The sequence below is a fragment of the Macrotis lagotis genome, chromosome 2 (genome assembly GCF_037893015.1).
Source record: "Macrotis lagotis isolate mMagLag1 chromosome 2, bilby.v1.9.chrom.fasta, whole genome shotgun sequence".
Lineage (NCBI taxonomy): Eukaryota > Metazoa > Chordata > Mammalia > Peramelemorphia > Peramelidae > Macrotis > Macrotis lagotis.
The window spans coordinates 193,675,901-193,698,190 of NC_133659.1; the positions used below are offsets into that span (position 1 = coordinate 193,675,901).

Genomic DNA, 22,290 nt, shown 5'->3' on the forward strand with positions numbered 1-22,290 from the left:
GGTGAAGGGGAGGGGAGGGAAGGGATGGAAAACTGAAGAGTTAAAAGGAAAGTATGGAAAACAGAGGAGAGGGAAAGGAAAGGGGAACATCCTTCAGCTTGGGGCTCTCCCACTGACACCTGGAGCATGAAACTCAATCATCCGCCAAAAGCAGGAAAAGCAACTGTACTTTTAAAAAGGGCCTAGGGAGGAGAGAGGAGCCTCCCTGCAAAAGGGTGTCCAAAGCAATAAAAGGCAGGAAAGGAGGAGGGCCCCGTTGTGGAAGTTGGTCTGGAAGTTATTTAGAAATATGCTCCCTTTCTGTTCAGCTCTTTAACATACTTTGCAAGTTCAGGCACCTCATCATTCTCTGGCCCCACTGTTCTCACAATAAAAAAAAAACAACCAAAAAAAAAAAAAAAACATGAGACACACAAAGTTCTGAGGATAAATGACTCCGGGGGAGGTAGCAGAGAAGCAGGCTGGAGGGCAACTTGGGGAGCATCAAATAGGATATAAGGCATTTGCTCAGAGATTTGGGGTTCATGTGGGAGTCAAGATCAGAGGCACACATTGAAGGCCTTTTGGGGAGGGGGAGACAGATGGTGAGAGTAGGTTCATGCAGTTTATGAGTTTATGAGATGGATTCAGAATGGAACCTAGGATGACACTTCAGCCTCCTGTTCCAAACCTGTACATCAGCACCCAGTCTCCAGCTGACAGTCCAAGTGCTCTGGAAAAGGATATAGGCAGTTCAGGTCAAAGACCAGCATGGGGGCCCTGTTAATGACCCTCTCCTCATAATTAAACTGGGAATGGAAATCAAAATATTCTCAATGATCTATTTCTAGGCTCATTTTCAGATTATTCATCCTCTCCAATTTCAGTGGAGGCTCCCATCCCCTGGCCCTCAAAAATCCCACTTCTATGTTAGCTGCTAGGGTAAGTCCTTTTTAATACTTTGTCAGAATATAATCTGGTATACAGACCTGATTGGAAATTTCATACTTAGCCCCATTCTCATCTTCACTATTCTTAACAAATGCCTCAATATAAACCAATTTAGGGGTTTTGTGCTGTTAGGCCATTCATGTCATTGATCTTTTGGATATTAATAACAGCTTACATTTCTATAGATTGAGAATTGCTGGACACCTGCTTAACTTATAACTGGTTCTCCATAGCCAATGATGGGAAGTTATATCATTCCCATCTACCTCTAACCCCTCAAGTTCAATAGCTCATCTGCTGACAAACCTCATCTGACACCAGAGATTCATTTCAGGTTTGGGACAGGCCTGGAACAGAAACATCAAGTTCTTTTTACTTAGTACAAGACTTTTCTCCCAGCCAGAAAGGCAAAGACATGAAACTCAGACAAATCTGCCAGAAAGCTTTGTTCCAATCCCAGTACTCCAGCAAATAACACACACATGGCCAAGACAGGGAATTTGGGTGTCATTTATTGAAGGCAGGTTACACAATTTGTTCTCTCCCCCCACGGCTGTTCCCATTCTATCCACAACATAAGCTACAAAACTGTCCAGAAGGTCAGTGTCTCTGAAAAGAAGAGCCACGAACTCACAAATCATTGGAGAGCATATTCTGTCAGTGCCAAATGCAATCCCTCAGGCTGAGTTCCCTCCTGAGCATTTTAAAAGGGACTAAGAATGAGTGAGATGCTTCCAGATGCATCCCCAACTTATTCCAGGACCCTTCTCCAAAGCCCATTCCATCGTTAGAACCCTTTGGAGTAGAGGAGAAAGAGAAAATAATATCCCTTATACCCCAGCAGGACCAGCTCTCTGTCAGTTCCAATCATATACACAATTACTTCCCCCAAGCCAAAGTTAATGATCGGCCTCACAGTAATGGAAGGACCATTTCTTTCCTGCACATCCACTGTACCTCCTCCTCTAAATATCTCCTCTAAACATCGTCTATAAACAAAATACTGGAATGACTGGAGGGCTACCTTCTCTATAATTATAGACAACAACTAACTGAGGTTCTGGGTGCCATCCTTTTCTTATCTTCTACGGTCAAATGGTGAGAGGCTTTGATCTACGTCAGTTCATTAAAGTTGTCCACTTGCATATCTCTCTGTTCCCAGCAGCACCGAGGTTGTACTTCTCCAGAGGGTTGAGAGCAGCGTTCCCCCAGTCACTTGTTCAGAACAGGTATCAGTTCTTAGTTAAAGTTGGGGTGGACAGAGAGATGTAAAAAATTAAAGAGTTTAATCTCATAGAGAAATTCAAGATCCCAAAAATGACTTTAATTTTATTTCTTTTGCTTAAGCCAAATCATTAGATCTCACAGTGATTTTGGGTGGGTGGGTGGGTGGGGGCAGGGAAAAAGCTGTGGATTAGACCATGGCTGAGTGGGGTAGGGTTAGTAAGGCCACTGGCCTCACTGGGGAAGCTGGAGGAGCACCGACTGTCCAGCAGGCAGGTAGGTGATATTCCGAGAGCGGGAAAGCTGATAAGCGATGTCCTCTGCAGCTTCTAGCTTACGAAGCTCTATTAGGCCATCTCCTGCAGTGGCCAGTGAATTGGCAATCAGTTCAGCTGCTTTGGAGTCACCCTCTGCTGAGATGATAGCTGCTTTCTTCTGTTGCTCAGCCTAAAAAAATTGGGAAGAGAAACCCACGATAAAGAGAAAACTAATGACCAATGAATGAAACTAACAAGTCAATGAATCCTAGTATGAAAACACTCCACTTTTACCTGCACATGTTGCCAGAGGAGCTCAGTGCTACAAGTGTTTACCTCTACTCGTCTTCCCTCAAGTATCTCTGTCATCTAGAAGTTGTCTTTTTTCCACTCAGGTCATTTTTCAACACAACTCAACCCTTCTCCTTCCTCTATTCCTTGCACCATAGTCCTTTATTGTAGGGATATATTTCTGCTGGTTCCATTTTATTTCCCTGACAGGCAGCATCTCCTACTCTGAGTCAAATGAAGCCATGGACAAGGAGGGCAGAAAAAAGAACAGATATTAGGAGTTTCAGGCTCAGTCTTCCCCTCAACTTTAAATCCTTAAATAAAACCCAAGGCCCATCACAACCAGCACTTTCAGGAAAGGAATTTGGCTTCTATGTCTTCTTACACATAGATACTTAAGGACTAATATTGGAACTCTGTTGCCACATGAGTACATTGGGAGGAATCTAATCCCTGACCATAGGTCCTGAGGCCAATTAAGTCCAAGATGGAGGATCTTTTGGTTCTTTCCCTTCTAATGACAATACAAATATAGCCCTATAATAAACATAAAAGCAAAATGAAGAGAAAACAATAAACTATATTTTAGGGGGGGATTTAAAGGCATCTATGCCAGTTTCACTTAGTTTTGTGATATAGGAGTGATAAATTAAGTTTAGAGATGAAATTAACTATTTTAGATATAATGGGAATCCTTGGAAAAATCTAGTTGAAATTAGAGAAATAACTCATCAGGCCCTTTCTGTTTTCTTTCTCTGATCTGAAGCTTTACTGAGAGAAATTCAGTTAAGGTATGGAGGCAGTAAAGTGTTATTGGGTTCAACTAGCTTTATCCACTAGGTTCTTTCTTATATAAAATGTCCACACAAGATTATATAACTGTAGTGTAAAAGGATTTCTCAGAGAACTTGAAAATATTCTGGAAGAAACATTTTTATTTATAATAGAGATATTTTTTATTTTAAGGATGATCTTTCCCTTTCTCCATACAAGTGACTTAGGATTGCAATTCCAAATGCCCCTACCATTCCCAAGGGAATATGGGATGGAACTGTTTGAATCCTGTCTCTTCATTCTCCCTCTCCAAAATTATCCCCCAAAAAATATGACAGAAGATGTATCTCCAGGCCACCCAGCAAACAGGGAAAAGAATGAAGGAGAAAGGAAAGAGAGAGAGGTTTCCGCCATCTGGTTCAACACTCACCTTTTCCACTACAAATCTGGCCCTTTCTGCTTCCTGCTGAGCCACCTGTTTGGCTTCTACTGCCTCTGTGAACTCCTTGCCAAAGGTCAGATGCGTCTGAGGGGAGAAAGGGAGAATAAGATGAGGAAGCATAATTGCTCACACAGCTTGGTCATGAGGCCCCTACAGTCTTAGGGAGGAAGAGAGGTCAGGAATGGTTCCAGCAGCTGGAGGAGCAAGTGAGGCCAGGAACTTCCCCCCACCCCCCATACTCTGGACCAAACAGTTTTTACTAAAGGTTCTATGACAGTCCAGAAATATCCAACTTTATTTGGTTCTGTCACACCAATATAGCAATTTCACACTGAAAACGACAGCTGGAGTCTTTCACAATAGTAGTTTGTAAGCATTAGAAGAAACTGGCTCCAAACTTCCTTAGGGAGTTTACAGAATTCAGTCCTCCCCCAGCTCTAGCTAGTTTTCTCCCAGGGTCCTTTGATTTCCCCTGCTAAAAGATCTAAGATGGCCAGATGGAAAAATTTAGTCTCAGGTGAGGATTTGGCTAGTTCAATGACCCAGGAGACCAATGCAACATCCTTATGGATTATCCAGTCCTACTGACTTTTCCAAATCTTGTGCCAATTCATTTCTCAGTAGTATCACCACTACAGGATGGGAAGAGGAGGAACTCAAATTAGGGCCTTTCTGGTAAAAGGTTTAAAGAAGGGAAAGACAGGTAAAACCACTTCTCTGAATAAGGGTTCCAAACTCCCATTATCTATAGTCCTATTCCCCAAATACCATGGATAATTGAATCAGCTGGCCAGTCAAATGTATCCTAATAAATCAGAAGAACAGTGGGATCAGATCATAAGACTATTACTGGAGGCCAATCAAAGAGCAAAGAATGTGTCCATCTTTTTTATTTTTTTTAAATTAAGGAAGATGAAAATCTTGGTTTTTCTATCAGATTTTGCTTCCTGCCTGTACTCTCCCTAACACAAAAGACCAAGTATCTTCTTATGAATAAGAGTTTAGCATTATAACCTGGGTCCCACTTTGTGGGACCTCCCTCCCTCCAGAACTGCAGCTGTCTGACTGCTAGCTTAGCTTCTAATCTTTCTTAGTTTTGGGGAGGAAGGGCACACATGTAGTACAGAGATATAAGCTACTGAAAAAATGAAAGGCCTTGGATGCAAATGAAGAATTAGATTTCACTAGAAAGGGGCTAGTTGAGGGTAACATTTCTCCCAAAACCATTGCATGCTTCTAAGATAAAATTTCTTGCTGGCAGCCTACATTTTCCCAGAGTATAATATGTGGTTAAAGCTTAACAAAACACCAACTTCTTGGCTCCTTACTTAATGCATTCTCACACCTACAATGTTTAACTATAGGAACATGCCATTAGCCAAAAGGCTGTAGACCTACATTTCACCAAAAGGGGGAGCCCACAGAGTCCTCTTTTGGATCTAATGCAAGGTGTGCTACTGCTTCTTTGGATTTTCAGGGAGAGTGAATGGGGTGGGTGTTGGGGAAGAGAGGGTGACTGTTTGAACAGCTGCATATGCTTGAGGGAAAATGGTGCCTTTTGCTAGCAACGTGCTGTAGAATGGAACAGGAAACACTCTCCCTCACCACCCTCCTGGACAAATTGCTCCAAATGACTTTTCCCAGGGTGTCCAGAAATATGAACCCTTTCCCTCACACTCCTTGATCTGAAATGCTATCCCGCCTGCATTGTTTTCTGTCTGGCCTATGACATACAGTGCCATATAAATATCTCAAGAGAATGTCTTATGCCTTAGAGATGTCCCTTGCCCCTCATATCAGGCTTTGGGGAAACAAACCAGTTATTTACACTGTATCAGCTTTCATCGGGGGCTTTCTGGAGCTCAACTGACAAATGTGTCAGACCAGAGGTGTTCTGGAATTCTCAGGGGCTAGTCAGGGAGGTCTAAGTTGGGCAGAAATGGTTAGAATTCTGCCCTGGTTCCCCCGCCTTATGCTAGTTAGTTTCTTCCCATGTCAAACAGGGTTATAATGAGACTTTACTTCCTGGGGGGTTGAGAGTTCACATTTCTACAAGGGTGAGAGATTCAATGGCAAGGGAGAGTCCAGGGATGGTCAAGGGTTAAAAGAAAAATGTGCACAGCAGAAGGCAATTTCAAGTTGTCAGACTTGTCCAAAGATGACTAAAGCTTAAAGAAGCCCCAAGAAGACTACTTCAGATTGACAAGAAGACTTGGCACTTTCAAGTCTCAATCACTGGCCTCAACATAAGGCTGGGGAGTTGGCCAAATAGAAATTGCTAATAACTACAGGGACAGTCAAGTTTGAAATCAAGAGCTGCAGACTGAATTCATTTGTCCTCAAGAATCTTACCAAAGAAACATCATCTAGGATGAGCCCAAAGGTCGCTGCTCGCTCTGTGAGGTCATCACTTACTTGTCTAGAGACTAGTTCTCTCTGGGTGATCAATTCTCCAGCATCAAATCGAGCCTGTAAGACAGCAGAGTAGTGAGGAAGAAGGAAAACAAACAAAGCAAGAAACCATTCCCTGATTCCAATCAACCAAAAGCTAAATTTTTCTGCTTCCTGGCAATATGTAAGATGTCTGGTTCCTGCCCCTGATTACTTACTACCACAGACTTGAGGATCTCAGTGGTTATGGATGGCAGCACCCGCTCATCATAGTCCTCACCAATGCTGGTGAAGATTCGGGGCAATTGATTGGCAACAGGTCGGAAAAGAATACGAAGAGTGATATTGACATTCTGTAAATCTGCAGCCAGGGAAGAAAAAAGGTGAGGACAAGTTAGGTGTGCGAGTCAAAAATCTCACATGACCAGCTTTCCATCCCAAGTCTGTCCTAATCTAAGAAAAGAAGTCAATTCACTTGCCTATTTTAGAGTTAGGAAACCACCCTGAGGCACATGATTTTGTTGACCACTGTCTCCTACATTATATTTCCTATTTAGGTTTTCATGACACTGTTCTCTTTTGGTTCTCCTCCTACCTGTTGGGTTATTCCTTCCTACTATTCCCAAATCATCATCCAAGTCTCACTCTTCACTGTGGATGCATCTCATGATTTTGTCTTGTGTCTTGTCTATACCATTTTTCTCAGTGACCTTATCGGGTTTGATTATCATCTCTGTGCAAATGACATCCAAAACTACATATTTATCCCCAGTCTCTCTCTTCATAGATAGGCAGGGACAAGCCTCCCCACTTGTCTTATGGCACAAAGGTACTGACTAGTCTAAAGGGGTTTCTTGCCCCAGTTCAGCTGCTTCTAATTCCCCATCAAAAGATTCTCTCTCTCTCTCACACACACACACTCCCACCCCTACCTTTTGGGGTCCCAGTTTACTGGGCTTTTACAACTGGAAGTTTTATAGGCATGTTAAACTTATGTTTAAACAGAATTCATTATTTTTTTCTCCTATTCCTCCACTAACTCATCTTCATTAATTTCCACTAATTCTTCATGTCACTCAGGTTTGGAACCTAAGAATCATTCTTGAATTTTCAGTCTCCCTGATTCCACATCTTTCCAGTTGCTGGTCCTTGTTGATCCCATGTGCATAATGCCTCTTATACCTATCTTCCCATTCACATAGCCACTGTCCTAATTCAAGCACTTATCACTTCTTGTCTAGACTAATTTGAAAGTTTCTTAATTGGTCTGCTTGCCTCAGGATTCTCATCTCTTCATTCCATTCTCCACCCATTTTCCAAATTGATAATACTGAAGTTCAGATCTGATTATGTTATTCCTTATGTTATCACTCACTCATACTTTTAATGTTTCAGCCCAAGTAACTTTTCTGTTCCTTCTACTTTCTGTTTCTATGCCTCTGCTCCCTGTCTTCCATTTTTGGTATTCCTCTTCACTTCTACCTTTTAGAATTCCGACCATATAAAGTCAAGTTCTGAATGAATGAATGACTGTGTGTGTGTGTGTGTGTGTGTGTGTGAGAGAGAGAGAGAGAGAGAGAGACAGAGACTACTGAGGTAAAGTGACTTATCTAAGGTCACACAGGTAGTAAAGCAGAAGGCTGCCTCTTGCCTGTAAATGGGAGAGTGAATAACTAGAGATCATTCTCTAAAGTCCTTCTATGTGACTATAAACCAGCAGAAAGCAGAGACGGAGTCTACCTAACAGGGCACCTACCATATGCAGTAGGAAATGAAAGGTTTTCCAAAGATAATGGATAACTTTTCATTTTGTCCTAAGCCTTCCTAGATTATCAGCAATTAAGGCTGAATATCTAGAGAGACTAAGTGACAAAGAAAATCAATCAATAAGCAGACTATATGCTGGATCCTGAAAAGTGGCCCAGTATGACAAGTGAAGAGACTGAAGGATGATATCATTTATTAAAGCACAGATAGTCCTTCATAACCCTGGGAGTACAACCCACTTTTCCCCAAGGCCAGGAGAATTTCCTCACATTCTATTTGTCATTATGCTATGGGGATTACAGTAACAAATGTGAATTTTATATTTATGAAGTGGTTTTGATCTTACAAACCACTTTCCATACATATTTCCATACATATTCAAGATATCTCTGAAAAAAGCTTTATATATGGGAAAATTTACAGGTTGCCTGACTCTATATGACAATTAAACGGAATAACTGAGATTCAAGCCTAGGTCTTACTCCAAGTTTGGCACTCTTCCTACAACACTGTTTTCGTTTTGAAAAGTAAATCTTTCAACATGTTGATATTTATAGAGCCTCCTTTTTCAATATTATTAATCAAAGATACGAAATGCCCTCATTATTTGGCAGTCCTATATCCCACCCTGGTAAGTTGTGGGTAGGGAGAGGTGATTCTTAAGAAAAGGAAAACCAAAAACAAACTGTCTTCAAGGACTTTCCAGCTTAGTGGAAAACAGGCATGAGAACCACCTAAGAAACAAAGCAGCACAGACTTAAATGTGTATAAGGTGGAGAGTTCAGAGTTGGGTTTTTCAGTTCAAATTCCAATGAGCTCACCTCAGCAAACCTTTCATCTCCTTTTTTGGCATCAGATAAATGAACACAAGAAGTGCCTCCATGATGCCTGGCCAAGCTTTACTAAGTAGTTTAAAAACATCCAATCATCCAAGGTGGATCAAAAAGACCACTAGGCTGTTTTATTTATCAGATTCAATATGGTTAAGCAATAATTGCAGCAATACTGTTATTCACATACAAAGAGAGTATTAGTGTTAAATCCCAAGTAAGTCATGAACTAGGTGGGAGGGTGAGGAAGGGAAAGAGGAAGGAGAACACAGCATGGGTAGAAAATTTACACTTTTAAACTTCATATGTATACAAACATTTATCTATACTTATACCCACATATTAGATATAATTAGTCACCATGACCATACCAAAAAGTTATTCTAAGTTGGAAGATTTGTGCTCTGCAGTGTTCAAAATCCCAAAGATAACTCTTATTTTTACACAATTAGGGATTGAAGTAGGGACTTCAGTGAAGAATGTGTGTGTGTGTGTGTATATATATATATGTCATTCATCTCTTAGCCAGTTATATCATAACTCACTTCCTCATCTCCCAATTATACAATAGTAGAAACTCACAAAAAAAGAAATGTTTTCCTCAGTTACCCAGGAGACTTCTATTGTATGGGGGACTGGTTTCTTCCTCTGGGTTAGCTAGCATCTAGCACTGGATGAACCATATTTCAGTTGTGTCTGACTCTTGGTAATCCCATTTGGGGTTTTCTTGGCAAAGACACTGGAATGGTTTGCCATTTCCTTCTCCAGCTCATTTTACTGATAAGGAAACTGAGGGAAACAGGGTTAAGTGACTTGCCCAGGGTCACACAGTGTTTGGAGATCAGATTTGAACTCAGACTCCAGACCTGGTACTCTAACACATTTTGTGATTAACTATTCATAACTATCTTTTCATAGAGACCCATAAAAAATACTCACCCTTGCTACCAGTGATTACTGGGACATTCCGTGGCCGGGAACGGCAGTCAAAAATAATTGGTTTCTGTACCCATGGGATGAGAAAATGAGTCCCTTCTCCTACAACAATGTCTTGGACTCCACGGAACCTATCAAAGATGACAGCTCTGTGGCCAGCATCCACTAGAAAGGAGGAAGAAAAAGACGATCAAGTCAGGAAAATGAACTTCTTGATATACTTTCACACATCTGATAGATGTCCTGGTGCTTTGTGATCATTCTTTTGGTTCCTTTTCCTGAACTTGTGTCCCTAAAGAATTCTAAGGAGTAATTGTTTCCTAATCCAAGTGCTTTCCCAAGGACTTAGGTAATAGGATCTGTTCCCTAACATCATTTCTCTTTAGAAGATGAAATTGCTGATTTTATGATTAACCACCTTCTCCCTTGAGCACATGTCCAGGAAAACACAATTCACATTAAAAAAAAGTCTCCATCTGGGTCATCAATATTGGGGTCATATGCCATACTTCAACTTAACTGAATGCTTTTCAGGTGCAACATCAGCATCAGTTAGAGCAGCACTTCTGATAGGAAGACTGACATTGAGAACCTCCAGTTCTAATTTTCTGAAGCCTTTGTTTCTCAAAATTTTATCAGGAGAGGGCAACATATCCATGCTAACTAAATCAAAGATTATATTGCTAGTGAGGATTTCCATCCATGTGTATAGATGTGCCTACTGGATCAGAAGAAAAAAATGTCCTAGGCAGTTGGAAATTGCTCTCTAATACTTTGGGAAAGCATGGGTGTGTCTGCAACTCTACTTCTTAAGCCTCATCACTGCCATGAAGAACTTTCCTCATTCTCTAACTACATGCCCAGAAGGTTGTTTTTCTGTTGATTTCTGACAGCGCAAAATGTACATGCTATTTTAGTTCTATGGAAGCAGTTGCGGGATCTGATAAATGCCCTAAAACTACAAGGGCACCTATGGAAGCATTCTACCCAAGGTAGAAGGAAAGTGATATCTGTTAGTTTTCTGAACTCCTGAAGAGCATGTTTTAACAATGCAGCAAAATCAAAGATAGGGACACTTGTAAACAAAGGATGAGAACAGAAGTCTAAAAAATTGTACAAGGTCTTTTTAAACAGTGACTAAACCCGACATAATAGTAGGTATAAATAGCATGGAAGGGACTGGGTTAGTTAGTCTTTTCAGACAACCACTTTCATAGACAGTTATCACTAACCAGGAGTGTTACACTGGGCAAAAAGGAACCCTTCAGAGGAGTCAGGAAACTGTCTTTACCAGTGCCTCACCATTATATAAGGCAGAGTTGACAACTCCTCCTACAACAGCTAAGCCCAGACCAAACTTGCCAACAGCTTCAAACAGTTTAGCAGCCATGTCTTCTTCAGATAGTCTTGGTCTTCTGCCCTCTCAGACCTAAAGGGAGAAAACAAAAGGCTAGCCTGGCCCATCCATTCCCTTGTGAAAATCCATTCCCAATTCCCAAACCAATTCTAATCAGGATAAAATTTCTATTTTCTTGAAGATTCTGACCATGCCTAACCATAACCAAGACTGATTCAAGAGTTCATTAAGTTACAGCTCCCGACTGTGTTCATTTCTGGTTACAAACACTTGATAACAGAGACTGGGAGTGATCTGGGAAAGGTAGCTCACTAGGTAGGGCATGGTACTCCAACAACACTGTGAAAGCTCCTTCCCACTTAACAAACAAAAACCAGATTCTAGTGGTCATAGTAGGGATGAGGTGAAGTATGAGGATTCACCAAAAAGCAATTCCAATATTTAAAAAAAGGAAAATAACTGAGCAATGGAATGCTAACTGCAGATCTACTAACATTTTCCCTATGGAGAAGTCATTTTATTAGAACAAAAAAAAGACAGAGCAGAAAAGATAGAATGACAGTGAAGTAGATGCAATAGGGAGGTCAAGGGGAATAAGTAGGGGCAGATTCAAGGAAAGAAAGGAAAGTTTTTTAAGAGATCAGATGAAATTAAGCGGACATCAGAAACCAGATGATCTCACTTATTTTTTCCCTCTCTTCAATTCTTGTAAAGCCTATCAAATCTTGCCTCAAAATCTTCATTGCCTATATTCATAATTAGAGAAAATGCTAAACTTCAGTTTGAAATCAATGAAAATAAAGTCACAACTTTTTCTTAATCACAGACCCTGTCAAAGTTTAAGAACCCCTGGTATAGTATGAAGAAACTTCCAGCAGCAGGTTGGCACCTTCTCTGAAATTTAAGGTCTTAAGATTTGCCTGAAACACTGGGAAGTTAAGTGACTGGCCCAGGGACACACGCTAGCATATGCCAGAGAAAGAATTTAAAACGGATCTTCCTGGCTTTGAGGCCTTTCTATACCCTCTGATTCTGTATAGCTAAGAAAGTCCTCAAAGACCAAATAGTTCAAACTTTTCATTAACAGACAAGAAAACCAAAGGTTTCTAGCTGTGCCTAGATTTTCTGACTCTAAAGTCTTTTTCATTAACACTAACCAACCCTTAAATGTTATTTGCCTCCTAGGAGTCACCTTCTACCCCCTTATCTCTACCATTTTCTTCCTTCCATCTCCCCAGTATCACACTAAGCTTGGCCTCCCCCCTCCATTCTTTCCCTCCCTCTAGTTTCCTTCATTTTTTCTCCCCCCCCATTTTCCCTCCTTATTTCTCCTCTCTCAGCCTCCCCCTTCCATTCTTTCCCTCCCTCATTCTTCATCTCCTTTCTTTTTTCCCCTCCTCCTAAGCATTCCCCCTCCAACCATTCCCTCCCTCAGCCATCTCCTTCCATTCTTTCCCTCCCTCAGACGCCTTCCTTCTTCACTTTTTCCTCCCCCCTCCTCTTCCTTAGCCTTCCCCCTTTAGTCTCCTTCATTTTTTCTTTCCCTCCCCCTCGATTTTCCTCATTTCTCTTCTCAGCCTCCTCCTTCCATTCTTTCCCTCCCTCATTCTTCGTCTCCTTCCTTTTTTCCCCTCCTATTTCTCTTCCTCAGCATTCCCCCTCCATTCTTTCCCTCCCTCAGCCTTCCTTCTTCACTTTTTTCCTTCCCCTCCCTCTTTCTCCTCTTCCTCAGCCTCCGCCTGTATTTCTCTCCTTCAGCCTTTCCCTCCATTCTCTCTACTTTCCTCACTATTTCTCCTCCCCCCGATTCTATCCCTCAGGCTTCTCCCATTTCCTCTCTCAGCCCCTCTCCTCTCCTCAACGACCTCTTCCTTCCTCCGACCCTTCCCCCAGACCCTAGCCCCTGGTATCCCACGGGAGCACGTGGGAGAGGAAGACGCGCGGCGGTTACCAAAAAGGGCCCAAACCCTTAGCTCACCAGACACAACTCTGACCTCCACATGAATTCCCCAACCCCACTTACTGCGCCTGCGTCGGGTCCCGCCTTCCCTTCACCGCCCCCTCCTGAAGAATCTTTCTTCCTGTTGGTTGACAGGGACGTGGCGCCTTCTGGGATTGGTAGTTCAAGACTGGGTCCTGAACCTCTTTCCTACCTGTGAGAAGGAACTACCACTCCCGGAAGGTCTTGCTGCCTTTAAGCTTGTGAAGAAAATCCTTTTCCATTGGTTTGGACTGTGTGGAGCTGGCCGCAAAGACTTCTGGGCCTGTAGTTCACCTGGGACAACTACACGTGCCACCGGAAGCGTCTACCAAGCCTTACCTCAGACGTGCTAAAGGCGGGGCGCCTTCGGGTTGGGGCCGGGGCTAGAGGACGAGTAAGGGAGACTTTCTATAGGGGACTGAGAAAGAGAAAGGGCAACCAGTGCTCACTGCCTAGCCTTGGCAATGACTTCTTTAGTCCCCTCTTCCTCTTTGGGTATGCTTGAATTCCTAAGGTCCGAGAGTGATTTTTACAGATGAGGAAACTGAGGCACCGAAAAGTTCAAGTGACACCCCCAGAGCCACACAGTGGGGTTTCCAAACCAGGCTCTAGAGCATCTGCTTCCTCTTCAAGTTATAGCTCTTAATGCAGCCATTGTCACTTGCTATGGAACTATGATGCCCCCCCCTTAAATCCAATTCTACAAATGTTTATGATCTTTTCAAAGCATTGTACTAGGCCTGGGGATACCAAAAATAGCTAAGATACCAGTTCTGACCCCTGGCAGCTATAGTGTTGTAGAGAGATATGCAAATATAAAAATACTATAGTGTAAATAGAAAATAAAAATATAAAATAGCTATAAAGCAAGTTTTAACATGATTAATAGCGGAGTTCTAAACAGGGTAATAAGAAAAAGCCTAGAAGGAGTGCACTTGGAGTGATCAAGGTCATAAGCAAAACTGGTCTTGAAGAGAAGGATTTATTTTTATTTTATTTATTTTTTTAAATTTTTTTTTGCAATGGGCTTAAATGGCTTGCCCAAGGCCATACAGCTAGGTAATAATAAAGTGTCTGAGTCCAGATTTGAACTCAGGTACTCCTGACTCCAGGGCCGGTTCTCTATCCACTGCACACCTAGCCTTCCCTGAAGAGAAGGATTTAAGAGGGAGAGGTTTGATTTGATTTATTTTAGTTCAACAAATGTTAATTTATTGTTTTACTAATTTGCAGGATACCATGCTGAATGATAGGAATTTAGGGATCAAAAAAGATCCTTCCCTGCCCTATGAATATAGAGGAAGACCTTTACAGGTAAAGGAGCCAGCTTATTCAAAGTGAAAAGTTGGAAACCAGAGAATTGTGAGAAGTTCTACTCTGCATTGTTTCTCCCATTAGGAGGACAGATCTGGACCAAGTCATTAATCATCTTCTCCCAAACCCCTTCAGAGTTAAGCTGGTGGTACAGTTGACAGAGTACTGGACCTGGAGCCAGGAAGGCCTGAGTTCAATCTGGCCTCAGACCATTAACTAGCTGAATGACACTGGGCAAGTCATTTAACCTCTGTCTACCTCAGTTTCCTCAACTGTAAGCTGGAGATTCTAATGGCGTCTACCTCCCAGGGTTGTTGTGAGTTTCATAAATTTGTAAAATCCCTCGAAATGTGCCTGGCACATGATTGATTGGTTGATTTTTGTCCTTCATTATCAAAGAAGACAAAATGACCTATGTCATGCATTATTAATGAGCTAACTGGCTGAGTAGACAGTTTCTGATTAAAAAGCATGGAAATTTAGGAATCCTGAAAGTTGATTTTGCTAGAACCTTGCTTCCTAATTCTTTTCATTTCTGACTTTTCGTTATTTACTTCCATACTGCCAAGATCATGCATTTGGAAGTAGGGACAGGAGTGCAGTCTATCAGTGGTATATAAAGTGGAAAGTCCTGGGTTATTTGGGATTATTTAGGCATATGATTATTCTCTGAGGATGATGAAGTATAACACTCTTGGTTTTTGTTGAGAAAACAAAGTAGGTATTTTTAAAAGTATTTAATTGACTATAGTAATGAAACATAAATTATGAGTGAAAAGATTGTGTGGTCTGGGAGTCAGGAAAGGAGAAATTATTTATTAAGCATCTTCTCAGCATCTGCTAGACTCTGGAATACAAATGCAGAAATGAGACAGTTCCAATTTACATTCGTTTTTTTTATTTTTTATTGTTTTAGGCTTTTGTAAGGCAAATGGGGTTAAGTGGCTTGCCCAAGGCCACACAGCTAGGTAATTATTAAGTGTCTGAGATCTGATTTGAACTCAGGTACTCCTGACTCCAGGGCCAGTGCTTTATCCACTGCGCCACCTAGCTGCCCCTCTAATTTACATTTTTTTAAAATTTATTTTTATTAAAGTTATTATTTGAGTTTTACAATTTCCCCCCCCCATCTTACTTCCCTCCCCCCACCCCTCCCCACAGAAAGCAATCTTTCAGTCTTTACTTTGTTTCCATGTTGTACCTTGATCCATCCAATTTACATTCTAATGAGGGTAATCTAACATTCACATAAGTAAATGCAGGATTTATTTTTTTTAATGCAGTGTTTTTCTTTATGGGGGCAATAATGTCGTTAAAAAAAGGTGGTCAGGTTCTTTGGGAGACAATATAGCATCAAGGATAGGATAAATAAATGGAAAGCACTTAGTAAGGGCCTTTTGTTGTGGTTATTGAGTCATTTCAGTCATGTCCAATTCTTTGTGACCCTATTTGGGGTTTTCTTGGCAAAATTACTGAAAAAAATTTACCATTTCCTTCTCCAACTCACTTTACAAATTAGGAAATTGAAGCAAAGTTGACTGACTTACTCAGGGTTACACAACTAGTAAGTGTCTGAGACCAGATTTAAACTCAAGAAGATGATTCTTCCTGACTCCAGGCCTGATGTTCTATCCACTCCTCCACCCAGCTGCCCCTTATACTGCCTACTTTCCTTGGGTATCAGGGAGAAAGTTTTATGCAAACCCTTAAATGAAGAAATAGAATTATAGTATTTCTATAGAAAAGAGGGAATATGAACTCCTTGAGAAGGAAGGTTATAAGATAAATTAAGACAAATTAGTAAAATCAAGTTTTTAAAGCAAGATAAAGACCAAGTGAATTAAAAAAGTCAACAAAAGAAGGAAAAAAGGGGTGCTTTTGGGACAGCTAGGTGGCATAGTGGATAGAGTGCCAGCCTTGCAGTCAGGGGTACCTGAGTTCAAATCCGACCTCAGACACTTAATAATTATCTAGCTGTGTGGCCTTGGGCAAGCCACTTAACCCCACTGACTTGCAAAAAAGCTAAAAAAAGGGGGTGGGGAGGCTCTTCCTGGAGGGGAGGGAGCTACCTGCCATTGTAAGGAATGATATTGTGGATGAGATTACTTGAATGATCATCCAGTAAAGGTCAGAGGAAGAAAAGGAAGAAGAGGTGAGTGGTGCTGATTGGTACCTCTCCATTGAGGGAAACTGACTGAGGCAGGTCCTTATTAAACTGATAAGGACAACAGAGAGGTCTGCCATCTTCCTGGGGGTATTTATAAACTCAAGACAGGACAGAGAACTTTCCAAAGACATGTCAAACCAGATAATTATTACCCACTGGGTGTCAATAGCAAAAGCAAAAGCAACAATGGCAGTTAACATTTATATAGTCCTTACTATTTGTCAGGTAATATGTTAAGTGCTTTATAATTATTATTTCCTTTGATGCTCACAACCCAGGGAGATAGGTGCTGTTATCATCTCCATTTTACAAATGAGGAAACTGAGGCAAACAGGTTAAATGACTTGTTTAGGGCAATAATTTCAACTCAGGTCTTCCTGACTCAGGTCAGTAGTGTATCTACTTTGTCACTCAGTTGCCACCAAATAATATTATTAGAGGAATCTGGAAAGTGTTAAAATTTTTGTAGTTTGGGGCAAAATTAAAGACCTTAGAAGCATAAGTGGCATTTTTATCCTTGCTATCAATTGAAAGCAAGGATTTCACAAGAGAAAAGTATATTTGATGAAAAGTCAATTGGGGAAATGGCTGAACAAGTCATGGTATATGAATATAATGGAATATTGCTCTATAAGAAATGATGAGCAGGCAGATTTCAAAAAAATCTGGAAAAGCTTACAGGAATTGATGCTAAGTGAAGTGAGCAGAATCAGGAGAACATTCTACAACTTTTTTTAAAATTGGTATTTTATTTCCTTCCACCCTCGCTTCCCACCCCTTTCCCCTTAGTGAAGAAAAACAGGTGAATGTTTTACATACTCATTTGTCTTTAATTTGTTTATAGATTAGTCATTTTCAGGATGAGGAATTAGGATTAAGGGAAAAGAAGGAAAACCATGAGATATGAAAGAAATATATAAGATAATTAAAAAAAAAAGTGAATGTAGCATTTATTCAGATACTGAAGGGCTTTTTGTTTTGTTTTGTTTTTCTTCTCTGGATGGGGATAGTATTGTCCAGAGCTGGTCTCCTAGAGTTGTTCTAGCTCTCTGAGCTGCTGAGAGGAGCTACATCCATCAAGGTTGATCAACTCACAATGTTGTTATTAACATGTTCAATAGAACATTATATACCTTAATAGAAACATTGTGCAATGATCAACTATGATAGACTTAGCTCATCTTAGCAAAAACAGTGATCAAAGACATTTCTAAAAGACCTGCGATGTTAAAATGCCATCCTCATTTAGAGAAAGAACTAATGAAATCAGAATACATATCAAAGCATACTATTTCCACCTTTTAAAATTTGTTTTCTGTTTTTCCATCTCATAGTTTTTTCTTTTTTATTCTGCTTCCTCTTTCACAGTATAATTAATATGAAAAAATGTATAACATAACTATATACGTAAAGCCTATATCAGATGACTTGCTATCCTAGAGTTGGGAGGGGGGAGGGAACATTGGAAGGGAGAAAACTTTACAAAAATGAATGTTGAGGTCTGAGGTCTGAGCTGAGCTGCAGTGGGCTAAGTCCAGCATCAAAATGGTAGGACCTTGGGAGCAAGGTGATCACCAGGAAGGGGTGTACCAAAGGGGGCCTAAGCAGGGGGAATTAGACCTAGCAGAAAATGGTATGTGCTCAAAGCTCCTTGGCCAACAGAGATGAAGGCCTCTAAGTGGTAATAAAATAAAAAAAAATGAATGTTGAAAATTATCTTAATATATAATTGGAAAAAGAAAAAAGAGAAAGGTATATTTGGCAATTGAACAGTTGATAAAGACAGTAGTGTCTGAGAATAGGTTTTGGGATTTTTATGGATAGTGGCTTAAAATACTCGTTCCTGCCCAGAGATGAAGTTTACCTGGCCAGAGCTGATAAGGATGTAACTGTTGGGGCAGCTAGGTGGCACAGTGGATAGAATACTGTCCATGGAGTCAGGAGTACCTGAGTTCAAATCCAACCTCAATCATTTAATTTCTGAGTTGTGTGACCTTAGGCAAGTCACTTAACTGTACTACCTTAAATAAATAAAATTTTTCCAAAAAAGATGTAACTGTCTGCAAGGGGCAGAGCCAAGGTGACAGAGAAAAGTCAAGGTCTTGTCTGAGCACTTCCAAATTCCCTTCCAAACACTTTAAAATAATACCTCAAAAATGAATTCTAGAGTAGCAGAACCAACAAAAAGATGGGGTAAAACAAATTTTCATCCCAAGATAGCTTAGAAGGTCAGCAGGAAAAGTCTGTTTCACTGGAGAGAGAGAGGAGTGCAGTCCAGTTCAGGACACATCCTGACAAGTCAGCAACCAGTTGTGGGGGCAAGGGAATTGGCACCAGTTTCTAGAGGTCTCAGCCCACAGATAGTAAGGAGACTGGACAACTGATCCAACTGATAAGAATGAGATTACGGGGAATTCTTTGCTGGTATTGGAAGCAGGACTCTTGCATTGCCCATACTTAGTTGCCATTCACAACAATTCAAGGTGAGAAGGAGGGCTAACATGAAACAGGAGGGAAGTGAAGATACAGATTACAATTCCAGGGAAGAAAAGAATGCTTGTGGTTGTTTGCAGACAAGAGTACAAGCCAGGAGTGCAGTGGCTATAACTCTCTTTAAATCATATCACCTTGGGAGCTGCTAGGTGGCGCAGTGGATAAATCACCAGCCCTGGAGTCAGGAGTACCTGGGTTCAAATCCTGTCTCAGACACTTAATGATTACCTAGCTGTGTGGCCTTGGGCAAGCCACTTAACCCCATTTGCCTTGCAAAAACCTAAAAAAAAAAATCATATCCCTTGGAAGAGCTGAAAACTTACAGATCCCTAGAAGATGTTCTGAAAACAGCAACATAAAAAAACTGGAGCCTGGGACAGTTCTGCCCTGCCCCCACTCCCAAGAGCAAAGTCCAACTTTAACATGAAGTTAAAAGTAAAGAAAATGGAAGAATGGAAAATGAAGAAACCTCAAGAAAAGAACCTCAATATAGAAATTTACTATGGTGACAGATAAAGTCAAAGCACAAATCAAAAGACAACGAACTCAAAACAACTACATCCAAAGCCTGAAAGGAAAACATGAATTGGTCAAAGGTCCAAAAGGAAAAGCTTGAAAAGGATTTTAAAAACCTAATAAGAAAGGCAGAGAATAGAAGAGATGATAATACAAGAAAATCAAAAGGAAAGGATCAATAACTTGGTAAAGTTGTTGCTCAAAAATATACTGAAGACAATAATACCTTGAAAAATATAATAGGCCAAATCATGAAACAGGCACAAAAATCTATTGAAGAGACAAACTCCTTAAAAAAGCAGAACTGACCAAATAGAAAAAGATGTACCAATATTCACTAAGGAAAAAACTCTTTAAAGAGTAGAATTTAAAATATATGTATGTATATATATATATATATATATATATATATATATATATATATATGTAATTTATTTATTTATTTATTTATTTATTTTGCAAGGCAAATAGGGTTAAGTGGTTTGCCCAAGGCCACACAGCTAGGCAATCATTAAGTGTCTGAGACAGGATTTGAACCCAGGTACTCCTGACTCCAGGACCAGTGCTTTATCTACTATACCACCTAGCTGCCCCTAAAAAGTAGATTTGACCAAATGGAAAAGGAAGTATAAAAGTTCACTGAAAAATTAAAATTGACCAAGTGGAAGTTAATGACTCCATGAGTTAATGACTCCAAGAAGCAATAAAACACAATCAAAAGAATGAAAAAAGAAAATATTGATATTTCATTAGAAAAACAACTGATCTGGAAAATAGATCAAGGAGACATAACTTAAGAATTATTGGACTAGGGGCAGCTAGGTGGTGCAGTGGATAGAGCACTGGCCCTGGAGTCAGGAGTACCTGAGTTCAAATCTGGCTTCAGACACTTAGTGATTACCTAGCTGTGTGGCCTTGGGCAAGCCACTTAACCCCATTTTCCTTGCAAAATCCTAAAAAAAAGGATTATTGGACTACCTGAAAGCCGTGATCAAATAGAGTCTAGATGTCATATTTCAAGAAATTATCAAGGGAAAGGGCCTTGATACCTTAAAGCCAGAGGGCAAAATAGAAATTAAAGGAATCCATTGATTACCTCCTGAAAGAGATCCCCAAAATGAAAATTCCCAGGAATTTTATAGCCAAATTTCAAAACTTCCAGGTCAAGGAGAAAGTATTGCAAGCAGTCAGAAAGAAAGAATTCAAATATCATAGAGTCACAGTTAGGATAACACAAGATTAGTAGCTTCTACATTAACAAATCTAAGGGCTTGGAATATTCCAGAAGGCAGGGAGGGGACTCGTATTCCAAACAAGAATCACTTACCCAGCAAAACTGAATATAATCCTTCAGGAGAAAAAATTGATGTTTAATGCAGTAGAGGACTTTGAAGCATCCCTGATGAAGTTGAATAGAAAATGGACTTTCAAATATAAGACACAAAAGAAACATAAAAAGAGAAATAGAAAAGAGAAATCATAAGGGATTTAATGTGGTAAAACTGCTTTTATTTCTACCTGAGAAGATATCTATAACTCCTAAGAGTCTTATCATTATTAGAACAGTTAGAAGGAGTGTAGATAGACAGAAGGTATGCTATGAATTGACTTTGATGGGATATATTTAAAAAATTAAGAGATCAGAAAGAAGCATGTATTGGGAGAAAGGGAAAGGGCAAGGTAGAATGGGGTAATTATCTTACATAAAAAAGCTTAAAAGATGAGCAGCTAGGTGGCACAGTGGATAGAGCACTGGCCCTGGAGTCAGGAGTACCTGAGTTCAAATTTGGCCTCAGACACTTAATTACTTACCTGTGTGGCCTTGGGCAAGCCACTTAACTCCATTTGCCTTGTAAAAATCTAAAAAAAAAAGCTAAAAGAGCAGGGACAATGGAAGAGTGATGATGCTTGAATCTCACTCTCATTGCAATTAGTTCAAAATAGGAATAACATATACTCAGCTATAACAATCTAATTCTATACAGGGAAATAGGAGATAAGAGAAGGGAGAAGGTTGATGGAAGAAGAGGGTGGATTGGAGGAGATGGAGGTCAGAAGCAAAAATATTTTGAGGAGGGAGAGGGTAAGAAAGAAGGATAAATGGGAAAAATAGAATAGAGGGAAATTCATAGTAATTATAACTGAAAAAATATAGCAAGTTTCTCTGATAAAGGCCTCATTTTTCAAATATATAGAGAACTGAATCAAATTTATAAGAATACAAGTTATTATCTAATTTGTTAATGATCAAAAGATATGAACAGGCAGCTTTCAGATCAAAAAACAAATATATCTACAATCATATGCAAAAATGCTCTAAATCACTATAGATTAGAGAAAAGGAAAATGACAAATGGTTATAGGGAATATGGGAAAACTGGGATAATAAACGACTGTTGGTGGAGTTGTGAAATTGAATCAACCATTCTGAAATGCAATTTGCAACTATATCCCAAAGGCTATGAAAATATCACCAACTCTGTGTATCAAAGAGATTAAAAAAAAAAGAACCTATAAGTACAAAAATATTTATAGTTGTTCTTTTTGTGGTTGCAAATAATTAAAAATTTAGGGGATGCCCATCAATTGGGGAATGGTAGAACAAGTTGTGGAATATGGG

General features: G+C 40.2%; 1 protein-coding gene across 2 annotated transcripts; it reads right to left on the reverse strand.

Annotated features, from left to right (window-relative positions):
* Positions 1–1,424: 1,424 nt before the first annotated feature.
* PHB1 (prohibitin 1) lies at positions 1,425–13,242 on the reverse strand. 2 transcript variants are annotated; one of them, XM_074224221.1, is made up of 7 exons: positions 13,223–13,242; positions 11,145–11,271; positions 9,846–10,007; positions 6,528–6,670; positions 6,271–6,387; positions 3,907–4,002; positions 1,425–2,601 (listed from the first exon to the last, which is right to left on the reverse strand). In XM_074224221.1, the coding sequence occupies exons 2-7, from the start codon at positions 11,230–11,232 to the stop codon at positions 2,389–2,391; spliced, it is 819 nt and encodes a 272-aa protein (XP_074080322.1). In that variant the 5' UTR covers positions 11,233–11,271; positions 13,223–13,242; the 3' UTR covers positions 1,425–2,388. The 2 variants fall into 2 exon arrangements, with proteins under 2 accessions (XP_074080322.1, XP_074080321.1); XM_074224220.1 differs by having other exon boundaries at positions 13,178–13,230.
* Positions 13,243–22,290: the final 9,048 nt, after the last annotated feature.